Genomic DNA, 22,164 nt, shown 5'->3' with positions numbered 1-22,164 from the left:
TCATAGGTAGTAGTGGCAGTGTAGAAACAGAAGCCAGTGAAAGTGGAAGTACTACACCCCACGCAATGCAACTTGGGAAGCAGTTCGCTGAGCCCCCTCACCAGTCGCCGCCTTCCTTCATGGAACTGCAATCATTGTTAAACGCACATAGTGCTCACTGCCTCATTCACTGGCACTGCTCAATTTTGTCTTTCCAAAATTTTCATGTCTTTTCCTACAAGCGTACTAATGTGGTACTCAGAATATTAAAAAAGGCTCGAACAACAGCAACCACTAGTTTCTTGAAGACTTTGCAGTGTTTTCAGTGCCTCAAATTCTGTGTCTTTCAAAAGTCAAATCTTATTGCCGTTTTAGCTCAAGCAGAATTCATTAATGGCTAGCCCGTTTCCGTTTCTCATTGTATTTTGCAAAACTTTGAATGAATTGCCAAAGAGAAGATGCGTTCATCTAAAAGCAAAAGATATCACGGGAAGTCACCATTTTTATTTTATTTTTTCTGGTGTGTAGATTAATGTATGTAATAAACACTACTCTAAATAGTGCGTGTAAATTGCTCACAAGTATACTCAACTTACATGAAACAAGTTGAGACTTCAAGTCATGATTTCAGTTTACTTTTAGCGAAAAGTCCAAGCAGCTTCTCCACAAAAATATATATTCCAAGTAATGTGGACATAATTGTTGACTTGACTAATTATGATCATGATTTTGAGATCCGAACCGTTCATTGAACCGTAAAGAGAAGAGATTCAAAATTTTTGAGGTCGAACCGAGATTAAACAAGGATCGAACCGTGATGATGTTATAATTAATTTAATAATTATTTTAAATATAAATAAATATATTAATTTGGTACAAATAAAAAAATTTAACTAAAATAGTCCAATTAAAACTATAAATCTATATTTTAGTTAATATCTAATAATTTATCAATGTCAAGCCCATTTACTTAATATTAATAACCAGACTTAATTATGACGTTATCAAGCCCAAAACCTTGAACTTCAATGTCAAGCCCATTTACATAAGTCTTGAGCCTTGAGCCCCATCTTCTAGTCAAGTCCATTTACACAATATTAATGTCAAACCCAACTCTTCCCAATTCCCATGGTCCAAAGAGCTAAAAACTCATTTCAGAAACTTAAAATTGATAGTTGAACACCTCACCAAAAATATTAAAGGTAAGGGACTTCATTATAGCTCTGAAAAGCTGAAAAGTAAATTCTTAAATTAGAATCCGAAGACACACATGCCTAGCTGTCCATCACAAACCTAAAAGCTAAAAAGCAACCCAAAGAAAGGAAGCAAATGAAACTAAAGGGATAGAGAGAGAAGTCAGACACGTAAAAGCAGCCCAAAGAAAGAAAAGAAAGTGAAACAAAGGGACAGAGAAGAAGTAAAAAAAATGTTTTTAAGAAGCTGAAAGAAATAAAAGGAAAAAAATGAGAATCGATCTATTAAGGCAAAGTGTTGCTAGGGCCCAAGATCCACACTGGTAAGGTGAATGCCTCATTTTTTTTTTTTTTTTTTTTGCAATTTCTCCTCTCTTTTCATTTTTTTTCTTTTTTCTGTTTTTTGCTTTTCAAATTCTTTCACGGTTGGTATCTGTTTTCTGTCGGCATATATGCTAGCACTATGCAGTTTAAGGCTATAAATTTGTTTTAAATTAGAATTGTATGAACCGCAAAAACCAGTCTACGATTCTCAGAACCGTACATGGCTAACTGCAGTTCAAGTAGTTTCATGCTTTTTGGGTACAAAGAGGTTCTTATGGTTAAAAAACCATAACAATGAGCGGTTCACAGTTAACCCGATCGAACCGTACAGTCCGGTTCGGGTTTAAAAATCATGATTATAATTGGAGTAAAATCTCTTTCCTCTCAAATTTTCCCCTATTTACGCCACTTCTATTAGTATCAATCACAATAAACCATGACATGAGTAATAAATAAAAATAAAAATGTCCAAAGACTTATTGGTAAAATCCCTCGAGTCCAAGAGTTTTAAAGGGAAGAAAAAGTAACCGATTACCCACTTTTTCTGCTTTGCAAAATTAGAAATAGTAGCCTCTCCAAGTCTCCAACAAACAATACAAAACCAAGCCCAAAAATAGTGCTCCATCAAATTAGCTTTTACCGTTTGAAAACTATATGTACTAATTACTGCACTAACTCTCCAGACCAAGAGAGCCATTGTGGCTCTCTCTTATCACCGGTCACGATGGCCATATGAATGTTGGTAGGCTGTCGGTGGAGCAAAATTTATTAGTGTAGTGAGTTCGTGATGCAAAAGAAGATGGAGGAAAAAAAAGAAGAAATCTGATGTAAAGGGTTAAAATAAGAAAAGAGAGTTTATTTAAATAAAACAGAAAGAGGAAAGAGAGTTTGTTAGGATTGTATTTTGAAAAGTGATTAGGTAAACATAAAAAGTGGTTTTTTTCTTAAAATTTGGTTGAGAATTTAGAGATCCTCTTGGAGAGGCCCTAAGATGGCATCTTGTCTTTTACCATCTGAGCCAACGAGGCTCTGTTCCTTTTTCCATTTCTTTTGATATTTTCAAAATGCTCCCACAGAATAGCAACAATAAAAGAAGAGATACTGCCCTAAAACCTTCTGTTAATGTGTATCATGTTACTAACATTTCACCTTCAAACATAATTTTGAGTTTTAGATTTGTCCATGTTCACTCAAAAAGTCAAAATGGTGGAAATAAATCTAACTTCACAGCTGACAACGATATCCTACTACTGGCAACAAAGGAGATTTTTCCTCCCGCGAGTAAGTCCTGAACTCAAAGGTTCTTACAAAATTTTTATGGTCCAGTCATCTGCAATCCGGACACCTGGCTTGCGGATAGTTACAACAGCTGAGCCACGCCCCCGTTGAAGCCAGAGTGGCCCCAGTTCAATGTCAACATTTAGATTTGTTGACTCAATATGAGCGCTCTTTGGTCTAGAAGCATTTCCTAGCAGGATAATCCTCTCAACAACAGATGATGTTGAAAATCGGGAATTACCTGGGGAAGTGGGTGCCAGGTTTACAGATGTCAGTTTGCCATCTGCAAACACAAAGCGACGATGAATGTAGGCCCCGTGCTTAAAATCAAAGCTTTTGCCATCGTCAACATAGAGTTCACCCTCAGCTGCTTGGGAACTATTAAGAGCTATCACCTAAAGTAGACATAAGAGAATTCAGCAATCAGTTGCTTATGGCTTATGCTATTAATAAAGTTAGCAGTTTATGACAAAACAAGTTAGTAATAACATTGTAGCTAGCAAAACTCATGCAGAAAAGAGAAGTGCTCTTCCAAGCCCCAACTTCAACATCATTATTCTGAATCAAGCTAAGTGTTGCTATTGCATGATAAATAATTGTTGCAATGCATTTTAAGAGAGGAACTAAAGAGCAATGCACATTTTATTCAATCTCTCTCCCAGATTTCTAAAGATGTTTCTATAGTAAGTAACATAATAATCAAACAAATGTGCAAAGAGATAGAAAGGAGTAGTTGTAGAATCTAATAGGTCTTCATTATGTTGATCCATAATATAAACCACAATTTTCAATTGTCACTATAACGACCCACAAAAAAGTGCTAGCCACATCTATGCTATATCCCAAAAAGACTAGTCTAATCACAATTGAGGCTTCTTGTAGTTGTATATATAGCCCAGATAGACCATTTGTATACCTGATGTGGGATTTAGCGCACACACTATACAAAACACAATCAACTAATTTAATTCAAGATCCAATCAATATTGGGCATCACAGTCACAATATTCGAAGAAGTGAAATAACAATAACAAGTTTGTCTAAAAAACATTAATCATAAGACAGCCTTGAAATTTTCTTGGTATTATGTTAAATATGACAGGTAAACTAGCATTCTGAATATTGTTTAGGACCTCTTTGGCGAATTATCACATTTATCCTCAAAACATTCAACACTGCTAGCCTTGTCAGTGAATTAAATTGGTAACCACGCATTTCATATTTCATTTAAATGGCTGAAATGACAAGGCATAGGTGTTGTTACAATATGTCTCCCCCACTTATGGCTACATCTCATTTTGCACACAATTTTTGCTAAATTGAACACGTCAAATATCAAAGTAGGCACCTAATTAAAGGAACCACTTGATATAGACAAAATCTGATTTCTCCCATGTAACTATTGAACATCATTCCTTAAATTGATGGATTCAAGTAACAGCCCAATGGTAATGACACCCTTTGTGGTGTCTGAGTGATTTGAAACTTAATTTACCCCCCCCCCCTCCCCCCATCTATCTATATAAGTGTATATATATATGGGCAAGACTTAGGTACAGTACTTAGGTGCTATTCCTTAGGTTCTCCTCTTAAGATTCTGCCATGTAGATTCTTTCTCATGAGATGGAGGTATATTTTTTAATTAAGTAACCACATGACTGAATCTTAAGAGAGGAACCTAAGAAATAGTACCTAAGTTTTATCCTATATATATATATATATATATAAAATCATTCCTTAAAATCTCTTCTTTGTTTTTTTTTTTGCAATTATATGTTTTGTAAAGTGGAAAGCAAAGACAACTACTTTCTTCTTCTTTAACTAAGTAAATAATGTACCCTACTATCGCTAAACATGTATCCTAACCCTTAGCATGCGGTAAACAAACCAAAAGCTAAGACATACACCCACATCTGACATCTATGTACTTATTATTTCTTTTCTTTTCTTTTTTATACTTCTTTTTTGGGATAAGTAATAAAAATTATATTGCAATCAAAATAACAGACCCATGTACATAGGAAATATACTATGGGTGCAATACAATTAAGATCCCAAAAAACAATGATCAATCAAAATAGGAAGAGAAGAAAAAGAAAAAGAGTGTAAAGCTAAGTATGGACTATGGACATTTTAAGTAGGGAAATTAAAATATGGACCTTTTTCTTAGGTATTTGAAGTATGGACGTCTCCATTAGAAATACAAGGAAATGCCATTTGACTTGAAGGTCATTAGCATGGTGTCTATATACTTATTTCTTAGATATGAATGGAAAATATAAATCAGTCATATGCCAGATAATATAGTTATTTTCCAATTTTCAAAATAGCCAGCTGAATTTCAATTAGGTTTTGAATGAACAGTAAAGTTTCCTTAATTACCCAAAAGATACCTTAGGAACCAAAAAGATAATAAGTTTTCAATCTAATGCCAACACTTGTAACTAAGTTGAAGGAGCTAAGCAGCAAGGTCAAAACATATGAACATTGGTGACTTAGACATGAATCTATGGAGGTCAGATCAGCATTAAATACATACCAGAGTGTAAGGATCGTTCACCATCTGCGTGGAGCTTCGCCTAAACCGGTCTTTTCTTGGTATGATTGTTCCTGCCCTTTGGAAGGCAGGGATACTGTCTTCTGAGATATCCAGCTTGTAGGTCGTGCTTCCCTTATAAGTAGTTCCAGTTCTCAGGTCATACCAAGATTGTTTCCCAGGTAAATACACTGATGCATGTTTAGCACGCTAAGAAGATACCAATAAATTAGTTTGTGATAAAACAAAATGAGAAGAAAGGAGACAAGAGTAATTTGGCAGGAAATAGTATTCTTAATATAAAAATGCAAAATACCGGAATGCTAGAACAAAATGTAAGAATATGGTACTTTTTGAACTTGCATCTTCAAAATGCGAGTTCAAGTGAAATTGCATTTTGAAAATGCCAGTTACTGCTTTGTGCCTGGTGCACATATGGTAGGTAAAGTCCACATTTTGAAAATGGCAGTTAATGCTTAGTGTCTGGTGCACATTTGGTACGCAAAGTCCACCTATAGCAACAAACTTGAACTCGCATTTTGAAAACGCCAGTTAATGCTTAGTTGTCTGGTGCACATTTGGTAGGTTTCCAGCTATAACAACAGCAGCAACAACAACAATGATGCCTTAGTCCCAAAACTTCAATTATGAATCCTCATAGACTAATTAGGGTTAGCATGTATTCTCCTCTACAGCTCTACCATTATGTCCTCGCCAAAACCATACTCATTGCTACCACCTTAGTTAACGTGTTCTTTTTACAACCTTACTAGTTTTATTTTAAGTCTTCCTCTTACCTCTTTTCGTTCCCTCAACTTGAATCATATCACTTTCTCACTGGTGCACTAATTGCTCTACTTTACACATGACCAAACCATCTCAAGCGACTCGCCCTCATCCTTTCATCAACAAGAGTAATCCCTATCTTTAGATGAATTTCTGTACTTCATATTGTATCTTTCCTCATATTCTCATTTCAGTTGCGCTTATATTTCATTAACATGTCGCTTCTAATATCCCAACATTTGGTACCATATAGCTTAGCTAGTCTTATAGCAATCTTATAAAACTTACTATTAACTTAATAGGAGCTAGTCTTATAGCAATCACTCAACCTAAAACCTTTAGATTCTAAAGCATCCCTCCAAATTTCAATTTGGTGTTAACTTCAAGTCTAGTTCATCCACTAAACTATATTTTTTGCAAAAAGCATACAAGATACAACAAGAGGCTTCATCTTAAATTGATCTAGTAAGTTCATCCATAACCAATGCTACGGGAGACGGACTTAAAGCCGATCCTTGATACAAACCTATTGGAATAGGAAATTCACTTGTGACGCCTCAGCATGAAATTGCATCTTGGAAATGAGATTTCACTACAACTTTCATTTTAAATATGCAAGTTTAAAATGTGTTATATTCTTAGGTTACATTTCAAATTATACTTCTATATGAAAATACTACTTCCTGCCAAATGACTAGTGATTCAAACCGGAGGATAATTTTCTAATAGAAATAATATAATAGGCTCACAGCTGTACCTCGGCATAAATCCCTTGCACCAGAATACTGTTTCCAACCATGAAAGCCTCATCATTGTTGAAAGTAGCTTCCTCAGAAGGGAATTCCATCCACAATGGTCGCACAACAGGAACACCACTAGTGTTTGCCTCTCTGAATAGTGTGTAGAAATATGGCAGCAACATGTAACGGACATGTATGGCATCTCTTATAAGTTCTGTATTTCGCTCTCTGCAGTTATGTAAAAGTCCATGGATTTAAATTATCAATAACAGATCACAACACTAGGCTAGCTGGTATTGAAACCAAAGCATTCAAGGTGAGAATATTGAGATATTTGTTGCATGTACAACCGCAAACATTTAAAATCAGGTTTTTGAATATCTTTCAATGAGTTCTATTTGAGTCAAACACTTGCACAAAGGGTAGCAGAGACAGTAATAAAAAATGCCAAGTCTGCTCAACTCAATTTTAGCCCATGTAATAGTCCCAAGAGTCCATGAAGATTATAATTTTGGTATCAAACATTTTAAGATAACAAATTAATTGAAAACCTTATCCCTGCAGTCTTCATATTTATATTTTTTAAATTTATGTTCTCCCAGATAATTAAAGCATGTTATCTCATTGAACTAAAGAGATTTTTATTAAGTCAGAAACTTCATGAAATGAAATATATAATACAAGACAACCGTCATGGCACATCACTAAAGGTGCCTATTGGGTGGCGTGGAGTCTTACTTCCGATTCTCACCATTTACCAACAAAATATATCTACTACTAATATTATTTTGATTGCAAATTTTAAGTTAGTTCAATAGTATGCTAGACAAGAGAGAGAGAGAGAGAGAGAGAGAGAGGAAGGAGGGGTGGTAGTTTACTTCAAAAGAAGAGGGCGACCTACCCAAATAACCATGGTTCACGTCTTTTTGTGTCATGATGGGCATGGGCTCTAAAGAAAGGATAGAAAGCACCAACTTGATACCAGCGAACTAATAACTCAGGCTCTGGATTACCAAAAAACCCACCAACATCCGCACCTGCAGAAAAGAAAATCAACTATGACTGTTTGTGCAGAGAAAAAAGTTGGGTTTTTTTTTTTTTTTGGCAAGTAAAAACACTCACACACAGTAAAGTCCTGTCCATGACCTCGACCTTTGTTCCCATAGGGTACGAGGTATCGGTTGAACTAGAGTTTATAAGTGAAAATAAGCAGGTTTTTTCTTTTTACAATAAATCAACAACAATTACCAGAGAACGAAATTCCAGTAAGACCAAGTGACAAAATCATTGGGACTGAAACCCTGAGATGCTCCCATTCCGCTGTGTTATCTCCCGTCCAAATTGCTCCATACCTTTGACTTCCAGCAAATATAGCTCTTGACAAAACAAAAGGCCTATCCTTCCCATTTCCACGTTTTTGAAGCCCATCAGCTGTTGCCATGTGGAAGTAGTACCCATAGACATTATGTAATTCCCTGTGCTCCACACCTCCATAATGTAAAGCATCTCTTGGCATTGTCAACTGATCATAATAAATTGTTAACGCATTACCTTCAGAATTTTTTATTTCAGTGAGTAAGCTCTAGCAGAGTTATCTTAAGCCATTCTACTTTACAAACAGTGTCATTGACTAGTAATAACAATCATGTGAGATATATTCTTAAAAATATTTCTCTTCAGAATACAAGGTCATATTTCTTATCCAAAAAAGGAAAAAAAAAATATCTCCTATTGACCTATGAATTTGTTTAGATTATTCAATGCCAACACCAGTTAAAGTTGAGTCAGTCATAGTCATTTCCTCCTAAATGTAAATTTGTGTTAATAAGGACAACGTAAAAAGACATAGAATAGGTCTGATATGTTTAATGAGTGACAATCTCAAAAGATTCTGTATTCAACTCTTTTAGACAAGAGAATATCATAAACAAGATAAGGTTATGGTAATATTTTAATATACTATAGCAAATCTTAATTTTATACTCTGCTAATACTTGTCCTTCAAGCTCCAAACAACTTTCTTGTCACTATACCTAAGAACCAATAATGAACATCCCATATTTTCTTTAATATCTCCTATAACACAAACAAACAAACTTATGAGAGAGAGAGAGAGAGAGGATCAAAACTAAAAAGCATTGATCTGAATTTGAGGGTTCTTCTTTCCATAGTCTTCAAACGGCCACAAATATCAATTGAGTAAACACTTTTCAGAACCAGAACATCACCTTGAAAAATTGCAAACGCACATGTACCAGTGGTTCATTACTTGCAAAATAGAAAACAATAAATCCTAAGTTTAAGCATGCAATTGTTCATTATAAGCATTTCCTTTAATCCTATTGTTGAAGTGCTACATCTAACGGTCACACGTTACTAAGTTGCATGGTGAGGTCTCTGGGACCCATCAAAGGGTGATTCTCACATATCACATGCCACGTACAACACGAGGAGCTCATGGGTAAACAACTTAGTAGTATTTTATATCCTAAGGTTCTCAAACACACTTCCAACTTAGTTTTACTATTTAGACATAATCTATGTCTCTTGGTGTTTGTTCTTCATCATTTGTTTTTCAAACTAAAAAACAGTGTAATATTGTAAAAACCAATTAATTGACATATCCCGGCCTTCAAGACCTGATGTATTGTTGTATCTGTAATTATATCATGTTCGTATCGGTGCTTCATAAGAAATAACAGGAGGGAACAATGAGATGTAGTAAGGAACCAAATTCCATCTACCAAAGCACAAAAACATATCATAAAAGGATATAGTTACATAACTAATTTAAATTTTAAGCGTTCTAGCAAGCCCACAATCAGTCTGATCAGTTTCATGATAAAAGTAAATAACCAATTAAAAATGAAAAACCTCAACAAAAGTAAAAGCATGTGAGTTGAGTGACAAACCTCAGGACCATTAAACACAGAAGGCTCATTCATGTCATTCCAAATATACAGCGAAGGCGTGGATCCAACATAATTTTCATAAGAGAATCTGTCAGCCCACCACGACCTAATCTCCGGGTTCAAAGTATCAGGGTAAGACGAGGAACCAGGCCAGCACCAACCATCGAAATCATTCCCATTCGCATCCTTCACATAGTACCCCTTTTGAGTCGCCTCCTTGTGCAAAAAATACCCGTCGTCTCTCTTAGTATGAGGATCCACAATGGTAACCATATGCCTTCCTTTCGCGGCCAGCTTGTTTTGCATCTCTTCCGGGTGTGGGAACATCACTCTATCCCAAGTAAAATACCTCTTCCCATCCGTATGCTCGATATCAAGCCACAATACATCATAAGGAATGTTGTTTTCATCGAATTTGGTGTCCACATTCTCCACATCCTCCTCATCCCTATAATTCCACCTACATTGGTGATAAGCCGTGGCGAACAATTGAGGCATCGCAGGCGTGCCAGTCACACTAGTGTACTGTCTAACCACGTCTTTAGGCTTTGGACCGACGAAGAAGAACGCGTCAACAATCCCGGCCTCGCTCATCCACAATGTGTCGATTCTAGACCTATCCGACGGCAATGAGATCCCGGAATCCGCGTCCCAACCGGCAGTCAACACATCGATCTGCATCTCCGCCGCGTTCAGCCAGAAGAATCCAGAGGTTCCGTGAGTCTTGCCGTGCGAGATCATGAAGGGAATCGAGCCGTAGAGGCCGAAAGGAGCCTCGTTTACGTATTCGAACACGTCGAGATTGAAGAGACGGTAGGGTTCGGAGTGGTCTTCGAGCCCGGGGCCTCGGGTCGGCTTGAGAGCGAAGCTGGTAGCGTGTTCGGGTATGCCGTAGACGAAATCGGCGCCGTAAAACGACACGTCGAAGCTGATCGACTGTGGACCGTACGGCCTCGAGTCGGTGTGACCTCGAAACGTCTCAGCCCAATTCTCATCTTCGTCTTTCTCTTCCTTGACTTGGACTTGGTCTTGGTCTTGATCGTCGTCTTGGTATTGGTCATGATCGTGCTTTTCTTCTTCTTGATCGCTTTTCGGTTTTTTGTGCTTCAGCTGCTCGAAATCGAACAAGCCATGGGAGTTGAGGGAAATTACGCGTTTGCCACTGGATTTGTCGCGGACGTAAATCTCGAACGGTTCGTGGCGGAGAACGGCGTCGTATTCCTCATTCAGGTAAACAATCGAGGACGGAGATGAATCTCCGTCTAGAGTCTTGGTATCAAGGTTTTGGAGCCAGAGCTTCTTGCTTGTGAATTCGGGAACGACGACGTTCGGGACTTCGAAGCGCTTCTTCGGTGGGGGTGGGATCGAAGAAGGGTCTTCGTCGATTTTGAGCCGTAGGATCCCGTCTTGATAGGCGGAGAGGGAGAGAATCAACGGCTTGATTTGATCGTCGCGACGGTTAGTGATCTTGGCGACGAGGTCGCCATCGGAGACGGAGACGTCGGTGGCGATGAGGGAGGAGGGGGCGGGTTTGCGGGAGCGGGCGCGTTTGCAGAAAGGGGTTTGGTTGCAGTTACGGAACTCGTCTTTTTTCCATGAGAGGACTGAGGTGAGGTGAAGAGAGAAGAGGAGGAGGAGGAGGAGAAGGAGAGTGAGGTTTTTCATTTGGGGTGGATTCATTGGAGAGTTGGCATGGGAAATGGAAATGGAAATGGAAATGGAAAGGGGGGGATTTGAAATGGAGAAAAGGAAAGAATAGGAGTGGCTGAATAGACTGGCTGAGCGATTTTGCAGTGGACTGGACTGAGGGACATTTGGGATCCGCTTTTTTGTTGGAACTGAAAAGGTTGTGATTAAACCCGATCCGACTTGGCTAGTCACTTCTCAAAACTTTTTTTAATAATATATTTATTTAATTTTTATTGAGTAATATTGTTGAACCCAAAATTCTATGACCCGGCTCCTAGATCAAGTTACCATTCAGTTTGGGTTTAATAACTATTTTAAAGATCAAAATTCATAATTGAAACTTGTAAAACATAATACTTTGTGTTTTAATCATCAATATCAATATCTAGTTATATATATATATATATATATAAAAAGTAAAAGTTGAGAGAAAGTGAATTCTATATTTCTCCCGACAATCATCATATCTAACATGTTAAAAATCTTTCTAGTGTTGTAATGGTACTATCCTAAACTAATGTAATTTGTTAGTCCTAAAGACACCCTCTAAAACAACCTCTATATCTTCCAACCAAAACAAAACAAACAAATAGATAAAATTAATACTCCTACTATAAAAGCAACTTCAATAAGTATTGTTGAGAGAGAGAGAGAGAGAGAGAGAGAGAGAGAGAGAGTGCATGTGGTAATTGACATTCATGTGACGTGAGTAATTGCAATGTTATTGCATTATAGGTCAAGCTCAAGCAAAAGCTAACGTGTTGAGCTAAATCCAATCCATCTTGTACCAAAGCTTGAGAGGCCAAAAAAAAAAAATCAAACCTCAAAAGGACTGGGAGAATTTTCTAAGTGTTTCAGGTCATACACAGTACACACAAACACACTTTTTTTTCCTACTCATTCAAGGTCTCTTCGAAATCATAGGTTGCTGTATAGTGATTTCACCACCACTGACCTACAAGCAAGTTTTTTTTTTTTTTTTAATAGTCTATATGCACTTAATTCGTCTTTCAAATAATATTTACTGTTTTGTTTGTGGCATATATTGTTTGGGTTAAATAGTTGAACAATGTTAAAATAACAAGACTTGCAAGATTAAAAAGAAGATTGATTATGAATGAACAATGATTTCTCTATGAGGAGTGACATTGCTTAGAGTTACAAATAATTTCATGGTGTAGGTAGAATTAGAAAGACAAATCTACATAGTTCTAATTTGAAAGTAAGTCCATAAAATAAATAAATATTTTTGGCTTTTAAATAATACTGTTTAAACACTTTTAATGAACAATGCTTTTGGAGTAATTATATTTATATATGATTATCTTCTCAAAAAAAAAATTATATATGATTATTGTGAGGCCAAAGAATTTATGACCCCGGCCCACTCTATATTAGGGCCCAAGGTCCGAGCCGAGGAGAGGCATCGCCGAGGACATACAATGAAAGTCCAAATGGCTTAGAGATATAGTTGAGGATGATTCTATCATCGGCATCCCAAAGCGCTCCTGAAAGAAAGGGCAAGTACAGTATATGAACAGTTTGAGGAAAAGCTGAACACTTCCACGTTGATGGAGAAAGGACCCCTAAACAATATGGCGACAAAAGACAAAGGAAAGGCTGTCATTACTGCAATTAAATACTCTGCGCCTGACAGAACAATACTCTTCAGCTTTTACAACCACCCCCAACCACTTTGGGTATGGGCTGATAGGACAAGTATCAGCCCTAGAAAGCTGAACCTACACGTGGACGTTGGAAGGAGGGTAAAGGCTAGTATAAAAAGAGAAGTAAGCAATCCAGAAAGGGGGCTAGGAAAAAAGGCCAAGAACCAGAGCCTCCTAGGCCGTGCCGAGGAGAAAGACTTCTTGGGCAAACATGGTTCACCTCTGTATGAACACTATGATCATTCATTGTCCGGTGACCAAGACCTAGCCTTTCAACCCACGCTCTACAAATTATATTGTTTGGGCCCTTAACGTACGAACCCAAGATCAGTTTGGGATCGTAACAAATTGAGTCCTTACAATTATAATAAATGTTTTTGGAGTGTTATACTTATATAAGATTATAATTATTTAATCGTTCTTTAGTCATTCAACAACATTAGTTATATTTTTAGACTAATATATGTTAATTGAGTTGATGTTACACCAACTTATGTCCTTAATCTTATTGGGGCATTTTTGACTGAAAAATATAATATATAAATACATGTAGCATGATTTTTGCTTTCAATCATATAATAATAATAAGAATAATTCATTTAGTTATTATTATTTTTAATAAAATTATACGTTTTATGAGTTCACGCTTAACTTTGTTTCAATCGTTTTATGGATTCTTTCTATATATTAAATTTATATTTTTTTTTCATGCATATATATACACATACATGTAGCATGATTTTTACTTCCAATTATATAATAATAATTCATTTAGATTTTTTTTAAAATAAAATTATATTTTTTTATGAGTTTATACCTAAAACCGTGCAACGCACGGGACTTAGATTTTTTTAAAAATAGATATTATTTTTTTTGTTCTTATCTTTTTCTCCTATAATTTCTGAGTTAATAAGTCTCAATTTGATTACAATCCAAATTCTTCATCTAATCTTTTTATTATTAAATAAATTATATTACAATCATAAGAAAAAAAAAAAAAAAAAAAAACAGCAACGTTATTGGAAAAACAAAAGATAGGAGTTTTTGTTCATACTGATTTACCAAAAATGTTTTTGGATAAAGTTTTTTTTTTTTTAAATGTAAATAAGATAATAAGTATTTGAGTTTAAAGTAAACACTTTCTCTTTCTTCTAAAAAAAAAGTATCTATATATAATAAATGTTTGTTCTTCTAAAAAAAAAAATGTTTTTTTTTTTTTTTGGGTTACAAAAAAAAGTTTCCTTTTTCGATAAAAAAAGGTTTTCTTTTTTCTTTCTACTCATATGACATTTTTTTATTCTACTTTTTATGGGATTTATGAGATATCAACAAACAAATTGATTAGAAATCTTAATTCTAATAGGATTTAAATTCTATATTGTAAGAACCAAGTATAAGACTTATGGGTCTTAGATCACTTGGGCTCACAATTTATTTGTAGTGGGCTTGAGGATTTCGTACTATGGGTCGTTCTCGGCAGAGAGACTCAAAGCAACGCCCAGTTGATATTCACTCCTTCACTGTTTTCTCTCAAATTTTCTGAACCCCTTTCTTCTCCCAACTTTCTTCTATTTATAGCCAAGGTTAGTGGGGAGATTATGATTACAGCCACCATTAGTGCTACTGAAGGTCCAATATTATCTGATTAAAGTGGATGTTCAGGTGGGAGGGCGGTGCAGCATTTATGATCTTGGAACTTGGTTCTGTCTTGCCCGATTATGTTCAGCAACTTAGTTTCCTGTGCATATCACACCTTCCCGGGAACGGTTCATATACATGACCGGGAACTTTTGACCGGCCACCACTTGGAACTCAATACCTTACACTTGTTTGTTCATTAAGGAAGTTTCAAGAAGGGCGCAGGAGAATTGGACCTTTCTGCTGGGCCTGTGCCCAAGGCCAGCATAGGACTGGGCCCAGGGCCTGTATGGGCCTGTGCCCAAGGACGGTATGGGGCTGGGCCCAGGGCCTGTATGGGCCTGGGATCTCGGTGCCGTACAATAACCCCCCCTTGATTCATACTCGGTCGCCGAGAAGAATCAAGGAGCTGCCAGGGCCTTTTGACCTCGGGAATCTTTTAGCCTGGGACTTCTGACTGTCACTTCTCATTAATATTCATCTCAAAAGACGCGCCGTTTTGCGGCGCCAGGCGCAGTCGTCATTATTGCCTGACGGTTCGTGAACCGAAGCGGCGTGCGAATCGGTTACGTTGGGTCGCTCGTGCACTGTGCCCATTTATTGCTTGATTAGGCGTTTCTTCTTCCCCCATCTCTTTTTGGCTCTATAAATAGTCCCCCTCTAAACACTATTCCATTTTTCCTTTGCCTCTGATCTTTAGTGCTTACTCTCTGCCGACCACATTTCTGTGCGCTTGCTTGCTCAGTGTTCTTTTCCTCCTTAGAACCCAAAGTAAGTGTTTCTTCCCCTTCCTGTTCCTTCAGTTTTATTTCTTTGAGTTCACTTTTGTAGTTTTAGGCGTTAGAGATGGGCTACTTTTACCTCCTAGAATCCCCGGCTGCTTTGGCCACCTTTAGGAATAAATTTAACATTCCCAATGACGTGGATGTGGCTTACTGCCATGAGAGTGATATTGAACTCCATTGAGGGCAGGGTACAGCCTTCTTTCCTTTAATGTCCATTTTGGAAGGTGGGGTCAGGTTCCCCGTAGATCCCCTCCTAATAAACACACTCACTTACTATGGGCTGTGCCCTGACCAGCTTCCCCCCAATTTTTACCGGGTAGTTAGTTGTGTCAGTAAGTTGAACCACACCTTTAACTTACAGTTAGACCACCACGATATTAACCAAATGTATAGCCTCTTTGGGAGCAAGGCCACCAATTATTATCTAAAGACAAGAGATGCTCGGGTACGGCTAATATCATGCCTACCTGATTCGAACAGGAACTCCGCCGGGGAGTTCGTTAGGGTGCGCGGCAATTGGTTTGCAGGGGATATCCCTTGCCCCCTTACACGGCGTGAAGTGGGTTCGTACCATCCCCTTCGTATAATTGCTTTCCTCCCCCGTACAATTTTTTATTATTAGAGACTAATGTGTCACCTGTTCTTCTATAGACGGCAAAGTGTTTGTGCAGGACCTCAGACCCGTCCACGCCAAGGATTTAAACTTCGTCCTCCGTTCCGAGATATACGTGCACTGGGACGGGCAACTGTGGGCCTCTCACTTGATCCTCGGAGTGGAGCCGGTTTATTCTACCTGGCAGCCTTTCAAGCAGGCACTGATAGTTGACAGCCCCCTGCTATCGTATATAGACGTCCGGTACGTGAACTTTTTGCCGTCGAAGCTTACAACCGGGGAAGCGAGGGAAGCGATTTACTTGCGCGGATGAGCTAGCCCCTTTGCGAGACGAATCCGCAGAGCAAGCATCCCGGCGCCTCAGGGAGATAGCCCACGAAACCATACAGCAAGAAGCCCAAGCGCAAGAGCAGCCCATTCCCGAGAACCCAGCCGCTGTGCCTCAACAACAAGTGATAGAAGCGGCTGCCCTGCTATCGGAAGCTATCCGACCTAGCGGAAAGATGGTATTAAGGAAGGTGATGTCAATAGAACGATTCGTGCTCAGTGCTCGGCAACCCAATCAGCCCCCGCCTTCACAGGGCCGGGGTCAATTGCCTCAGCCCCCACCCTCCTCGCAGGCCGGACGTGCCCGAAAGAAGCAAAAAGTTACCGATCAACCTTCCACGGTCCCAGGGGATGCCGCTGTCCAGACTCCTCCTCGGCCAGCAGGTTCAATCGTTATCCGCGAGCCGCAAACCGAAGCTGGCACGGGGGGCGCGTCCTCTTCCCAAGTGGCTCCAGCGTGGAAGCCAAAGTTCCTTTTGGACGGCAAGCCTTTGCCCTTAACCGCCTGTATTCGGATGTGGGACAAGGGTGAGGGCGGCCGTATTGCCCAAACTTTGGCTGAAGCTCTCCTACTTCCCGAGGACGTGCATGCTTTCGAGGATGGATCCGAGGAGTCTGTGGGGCGTCGGTTAGAGTGGCACGCCATCGCGGTAAATTTTTTGTCTATCTACTCCATAGAGATTTCCTTTTGCTTCCTTTCTAACCTTTTTGCTTTCTAGGCCGCTCAAATGGCTCACATTGTGGCTGCCCGGGCGCGGGAGCTTGCCGAGGAGAACGAGCGCGAGAAGGAGGCGCGGAAGTCAGCAGTGAAAACGGCTAAGGAAAAGCTGAAGGCTGCTGAGAAAAAGGCCGCTGCTGCGGAGAAAAACCGGGCATTGGCCGAGAAGAGGTACGCAGAGCTCCTGACTCAGCAAAATGAGACGGAGGTCAAGCTAGTCCAAGCCATCAGCCTTAACACCTCCAACGCCGAGGAGATTGCCGACCTTAGGGCAGGCTTGGCGGCCGCGGAGCAAAAATGGTATGATGTCGGTTTTGCTGATGCCGAGAATTCCGCAGAGCCGGTGGTGGCTCGAGCTCGGAATATGGGTTTTGAGGCCGGGTGGTTTGCCGCTCTCCAAGCAATGGGATTTCCCGAGGATTCCCATCTGAGAGACCCCAGCCAAATTCCATTCCCGAGCCCTGCACCGGCCGCCAAGGAAGCCCTAGTTGCTATTGACGAGGAGGAGACGGCCAGTATGAGGGAGCTGGTTGAACAAATCGATGCTCACGCCGAGCCCGAGGAAATGGAAGCCACCAGTATCCCGACTGTGCAAGAGCTTCTCGGTGAGGTCCCGCCTTTTCCCCTGACCGTCCAGCAGGAAGTGACACCGCCGACCCAACCTCCCAGCTGATTTTACTTTTATTTACTTGCTTATTTTTATTTTGTTGGTTTTATTTGCCTACGTTACCGGGATGTGGTGACTGAACAGTTGCTTTAATTCGTTGGTTTTATTTGCCCACGTCACCGGGAAGTGGTGACTGAACAATTGCCTTAATTTGTTTTAATTAGTAGTCCGTTTTCTTTTGCCGTTTCAATTTGTTGAATGAATTTACGTTTATTCATGTGTTTTGCTTGAATCACGCCAGTGCTATTGCCGCTTAATAGAATGGTACCCCTGAAAACCTATTGTGCGGCGCTTTGGGTAATTTTAAAAAAGGGTTAGGCTTTCATCGGGCTTTGGTTTAACCGAGAATCGTGTTTTCGGCCTTAGACTATTTACTTGTAAGGTTTCCACCTGTTCGGAGATTTGAGTTTTATCCGAGAATCAAGTCCTTGTCCTTAGAGATTTGTAAGGTGTCTACCTGCTCGGCTATTTTGATTGAGCCGAGGATCAGGCTTTTGTCCTTAGAGGTTATTTGTAAGGTTTCCACCTGCTCGGCGATATTGATCGAACCGAGGGTCATTTTTCCGTCCTCAAAGATTATTTATAAGGTTTCCACCTGCTCGGCGATATTGATCGAGCCGAGGGTCAGGTTTCTGTCCTTGGAGATTATTTGTAAGGTTTCCACCTGCTCGGCGATATTGATCGAGCCGAGGGTCAGGTTTCTGTCCTTGGAGATTATTTGTAAGGTTTCCACCTGCTCGGCGATATTGATCGAGCCGAGGGTCAGGTTTCTGTCCTTAGAGATTATTTGTGAGGTTTCAACTTGCTCGGAGATATTGATCGAACCGAGGGTCAGGTTTCCGTCCTTAGAGATTATTTATAAGGTTTCCACCTGCTCGGCGATATTGATCGAGCCGAGGGTCAGGTTTCTGTCCTTAGAGATTATTTGTAAGGTTTCCACCTGCTCGGCGATATTGATCGAGCCGAGGGTCAGGTTTCTGTCCTTAGAGATTATTTGTAAGGTTTCAACCTGCTCGGCGATATTGATCGAATCGAGGGTCAGGCTTCTGTCCTTTGAGATTATTCGTAAGGTTTCCACCTGCTCGGCGATATTGATCGAACCGAGGGTCAGGTTTCCGTCCTCAGAGATTTATTGGTGATCCTCTCGGTGTGCGGTTAAGTAGTGAAAAACAGCATATACAAAAAAAAAAAAAAAAATTCATCATGCTCTTAATTTCAATGGAATACAAGTTCCGGCTTTCACCGATGATTATGCGTAGAATTTCTTCAAGTTGTTGGCGTTCCATGGTCGAGGGAGCGGCCTCTCGTCAAGGTCTTCCAAGTAGTAGGCCCCTGCACCCGCAATAGCTGTGACTCTGTATGGTCCCTCCCAACTCTGAGCGAGTTTCCTTGCAGCCATGTCTCGCATGCTCCCCACTACCCTTCTTAACACTAGTTCCCCAGCACTGAATTCCCTGCTCTTTACATTTCGGTTGTACCTTTGGGCCAGCTTCTGCTGATACTCGGCAAGACGTACGGTCGCGGCCTCCCTGCATTCTTCTAGCCAATCCAAATGTTCCATCATTAGGTCGGCGTTCTGTAGGGGGTCAAACCCGGCGACCTGTGCACTGCATAAGCTCACCTCGATTGGTATCACTGCTTCTGAGCCGTATGTCAGAGAAAACGGGGTTTCACTCGTGGATCTCCTGGGGGTCGTGCGGTAGGCCCACAATACACTGGGTAGCTCTTCCGCCCACCTTCCCTTCGCTCCATCCAACCTTCTCTTGAGCCCGTTCAAAATAGTCTTGTTTACCGTTTCGGCTTGGCCGTTGCTTTGTGGGTATGCCGGGGTTGAATACTTGTTCTTGATGCCGAGCTTACTGCAAAAGGTCCGAAAAGCGTTGCTGTCGAACTGTAGCCCATTGTCCGTCACTAGCGAATTCGGCACCCCAAACCGTGTAACTATGTTTTTCCATACAAACTTTTTCACGTCAGAATCCCGGATATTGGCCAAGGCTTCAGCTTCAGCCCACTTTGTGAAGTAATCTACAACCACCAATACAAAACGGCGGTTCCCCGTTGCTCGGGGGAATGGCCTGAGGATGTCAAGCCCCCATTGTGCAAATGGCCACGGGCTGTTGACAGGATTTAGATGTCCCGCAGGCTGATGGATCATTGGGGCGTGCTTTTGACACTGTTCGCAACTTCGAACGTATTCGGCGGCATCCTTCTGCATCTGTGGCCACCAAAACCCCTGTGTCATTGCTCTGTGTGCTAAAGATCGTCCCCCAGCATGCCCGCCACACACTCCCTCATGCAACTCGGTCAGAAGTTCTTTGACTCTTTCGAGATGTAGGCACAAGAGGTAAGGGCCCGCGAAGGACCTTCGGTACAATTTTCGGTCCGAAGACAGCCAGTACCTAGGAGCCATTCGTCGAATCTTGTTGGCCTCGGTCTCATCCTCCGGAACTTTATCTTCGGCAAGGAAGTCTACGATCGGGTTCATCCAACATGGACCGGCCACTGCCACCTGCGCAACCTCTACTCCGGCCTGGTCGGGAACATTCTTCACACAGATGCTTGGCTCCCTTACAAGTTCTATCGTGATAAGTCTCGGCGTATCCTCGGTAGCCGATGAGGCTAACGTGGCAAGAGAGTCAGCGTGCTTGTTTTGTGACCGGGCTACCTGGGATATCTTTACCTTTCCAAACTGACCGATAATCTGCTTTGTCGTACTCAGATAAGCTTTCATTCTGGGGTCCCGAGCCTCGAAGTCCCCAGTGATCTGGTAAACAACCAGCCGAGAGTCTGAGTAGATCTCTACGTCCTTTGCGCCCAGATGTAATACTGCCCTCAACCCGGCCAGCAGGGCTTTGTATTCGGCTTCGTTGTTCGAGGCTTTGAACCCCAATCTGAAGGAGTGTTCCAGCCGTATACCCTCAGGGGTGATTATGACAATACCAGCCCCGGCCCCCATAGCATTCGATGCGCCGTCCACAAATAACCTCCACGGGCGAATCTCCGCACTACAGATTACCTTGCCTTCACTCTTGGGTGTAAACTCTGCGATGAAATCAGCGAGAACCTGTCCCTTCACTGAGCTTCTAGGTCGGTATCTTATGTCAAACGATCCCAACCGAGTCCCCCATTTGGCAATCCGCCCTGTAAAGTCCGATCTCTTCAATAGTGACTGCAATGGGTATTCGGTGAGGACGAACACTGTGTGTGCCTGGAAGTAATGTGGTAACTTCCTCGTGGCGTGCACCAGGGCCAAAACTAACTTCTCAAGAGGCAGGTACCTTGTCTCGGCATCGACCAAGGTTTTGCTCACGTAATACACCGGTATTTGCACTCCCCAGTCCCTTAGCAACACAGCACTTACGGCATGATCGGTGACCGCAAGGTACATAAACAGATCCTCCCCGGGTTCCGGGGCCGTCAACCTCGGCGCCTTTGCCAAATATTCCTTTAGCTCTCGGAAAGCTTCATCGCAGCTCTCGTCCCATCGAAACTCCTTCCACTTTTTCAGAAGCTGATAAAACGGTCGGCAGCGATCGGCAGACTTGGAGATAAATCGGTTCAGGGCGGCTAACATTCCGGTGAGCACTTGCACCTCTTTGGGATTGCTTGGTGGTTTGAGGCGGTTCACGGCTTCTATTTGGTCGGGGTTTGCTTCTATTCCTTGAGTAGAGATCAGATATCCCAGGAACTTACCAGCCCCCACTCCGAAAGTGCACTTCTCGGCATTCAGGCGCAATTTGTGCCGACGTAGTATCTCAAACACTCCCCGAAGATCTTTGGTATGCTGCGACTCAATTCTGCTTTTTACCACCATATCATCGATATAAACTTCAACCGTGCATCCAATTTTTTCTCGGAACATTCTCGTCATCATTCGCTGATACGTGGCCCCGGCGTTCTTCAATCCGAACGGCATGACCTCGTAGTGATAATTTGCATTCGGGGAGATAAATGCTATCTTTTCTCGGTCTTCGGGCGCCAAGGCAATCTAGTGGTAGCCCTGGAAGGCATCTAGGAAGCTCATCCTCGGGTGCCTGTACGTCGCATCTACTAGCTGGTCAATTTTGGGCATCAGGAATGGGTCCTTGGGACATGCCTTGTTCAAGTCTGTGAAATCCACACAAACTCTCCATTTCCCGTTCTTCTTCTTCACCACGACGGTGTTTGCCAACCACTTCGGGAAGAATATCTCCTTTATGGCTCCGGCATCCTTCAGCCGCTACACCTCCAGGTTTACTGCATCGACGTGTTCCTTCGACGCTCTTCTCGGTTTCTGCTTCTTCGGGGGGAATAATGGATCCACGTTGAGTCT

At 41.0% G+C, this 22,164-nt stretch overlaps 1 protein-coding gene across 1 annotated transcript; it reads right to left on the bottom strand.

Annotated features, from left to right (window-relative positions):
• Nucleotides 1-2,583: 2,583 nt before the first annotated feature.
• On the bottom strand, nucleotides 2,584-11,588 carry LOC115963290 (probable glucan 1,3-alpha-glucosidase). The gene is made up of 6 exons (XM_031082247.1): nucleotides 9,749-11,588; nucleotides 8,085-8,358; nucleotides 7,738-7,873; nucleotides 6,854-7,064; nucleotides 5,314-5,520; nucleotides 2,584-3,169 (listed from the first exon to the last, which is right to left on the bottom strand). The coding sequence occupies exons 1-6, from the start codon at nucleotides 11,426-11,428 to the stop codon at nucleotides 2,801-2,803; spliced, it is 2,877 nt and encodes a 958-aa protein (XP_030938107.1). The 5' UTR covers nucleotides 11,429-11,588; the 3' UTR covers nucleotides 2,584-2,800.
• Nucleotides 11,589-22,164: the final 10,576 nt, after the last annotated feature.

The sequence above is a fragment of the Quercus lobata genome, chromosome 10 (genome assembly GCF_001633185.2).
Source record: "Quercus lobata isolate SW786 chromosome 10, ValleyOak3.0 Primary Assembly, whole genome shotgun sequence".
Taxonomy (NCBI): Eukaryota; Viridiplantae; Streptophyta; class Magnoliopsida; order Fagales; family Fagaceae; genus Quercus; species Quercus lobata.
This window is presented reverse-complemented; position numbering and strand designations above follow the sequence as displayed.

Bases quoted from the DNA above. Each gene is read 5' to 3' on its own strand.
- LOC115963290 (XM_031082247.1), bottom strand. From the start codon at position 11,428: ATGAATCCACCCCAAATGAAAAACCTCACTCTCCTTCTCCTCCTCCTC. The intron at 8,359-9,748 runs GTTTGTCACTCA...TATTATGATCAG, and splicing joins CTGTGTTTAATGGTCCTGAG to TTGACAATGCCAAGAGATGC. The intron at 7,065-7,737 runs GTAGGTCGCCCT...ACATAACTGCAG, and splicing joins CGTGAACCATGGTTATTTGG to AGAGCGAAATACAGAACTTA.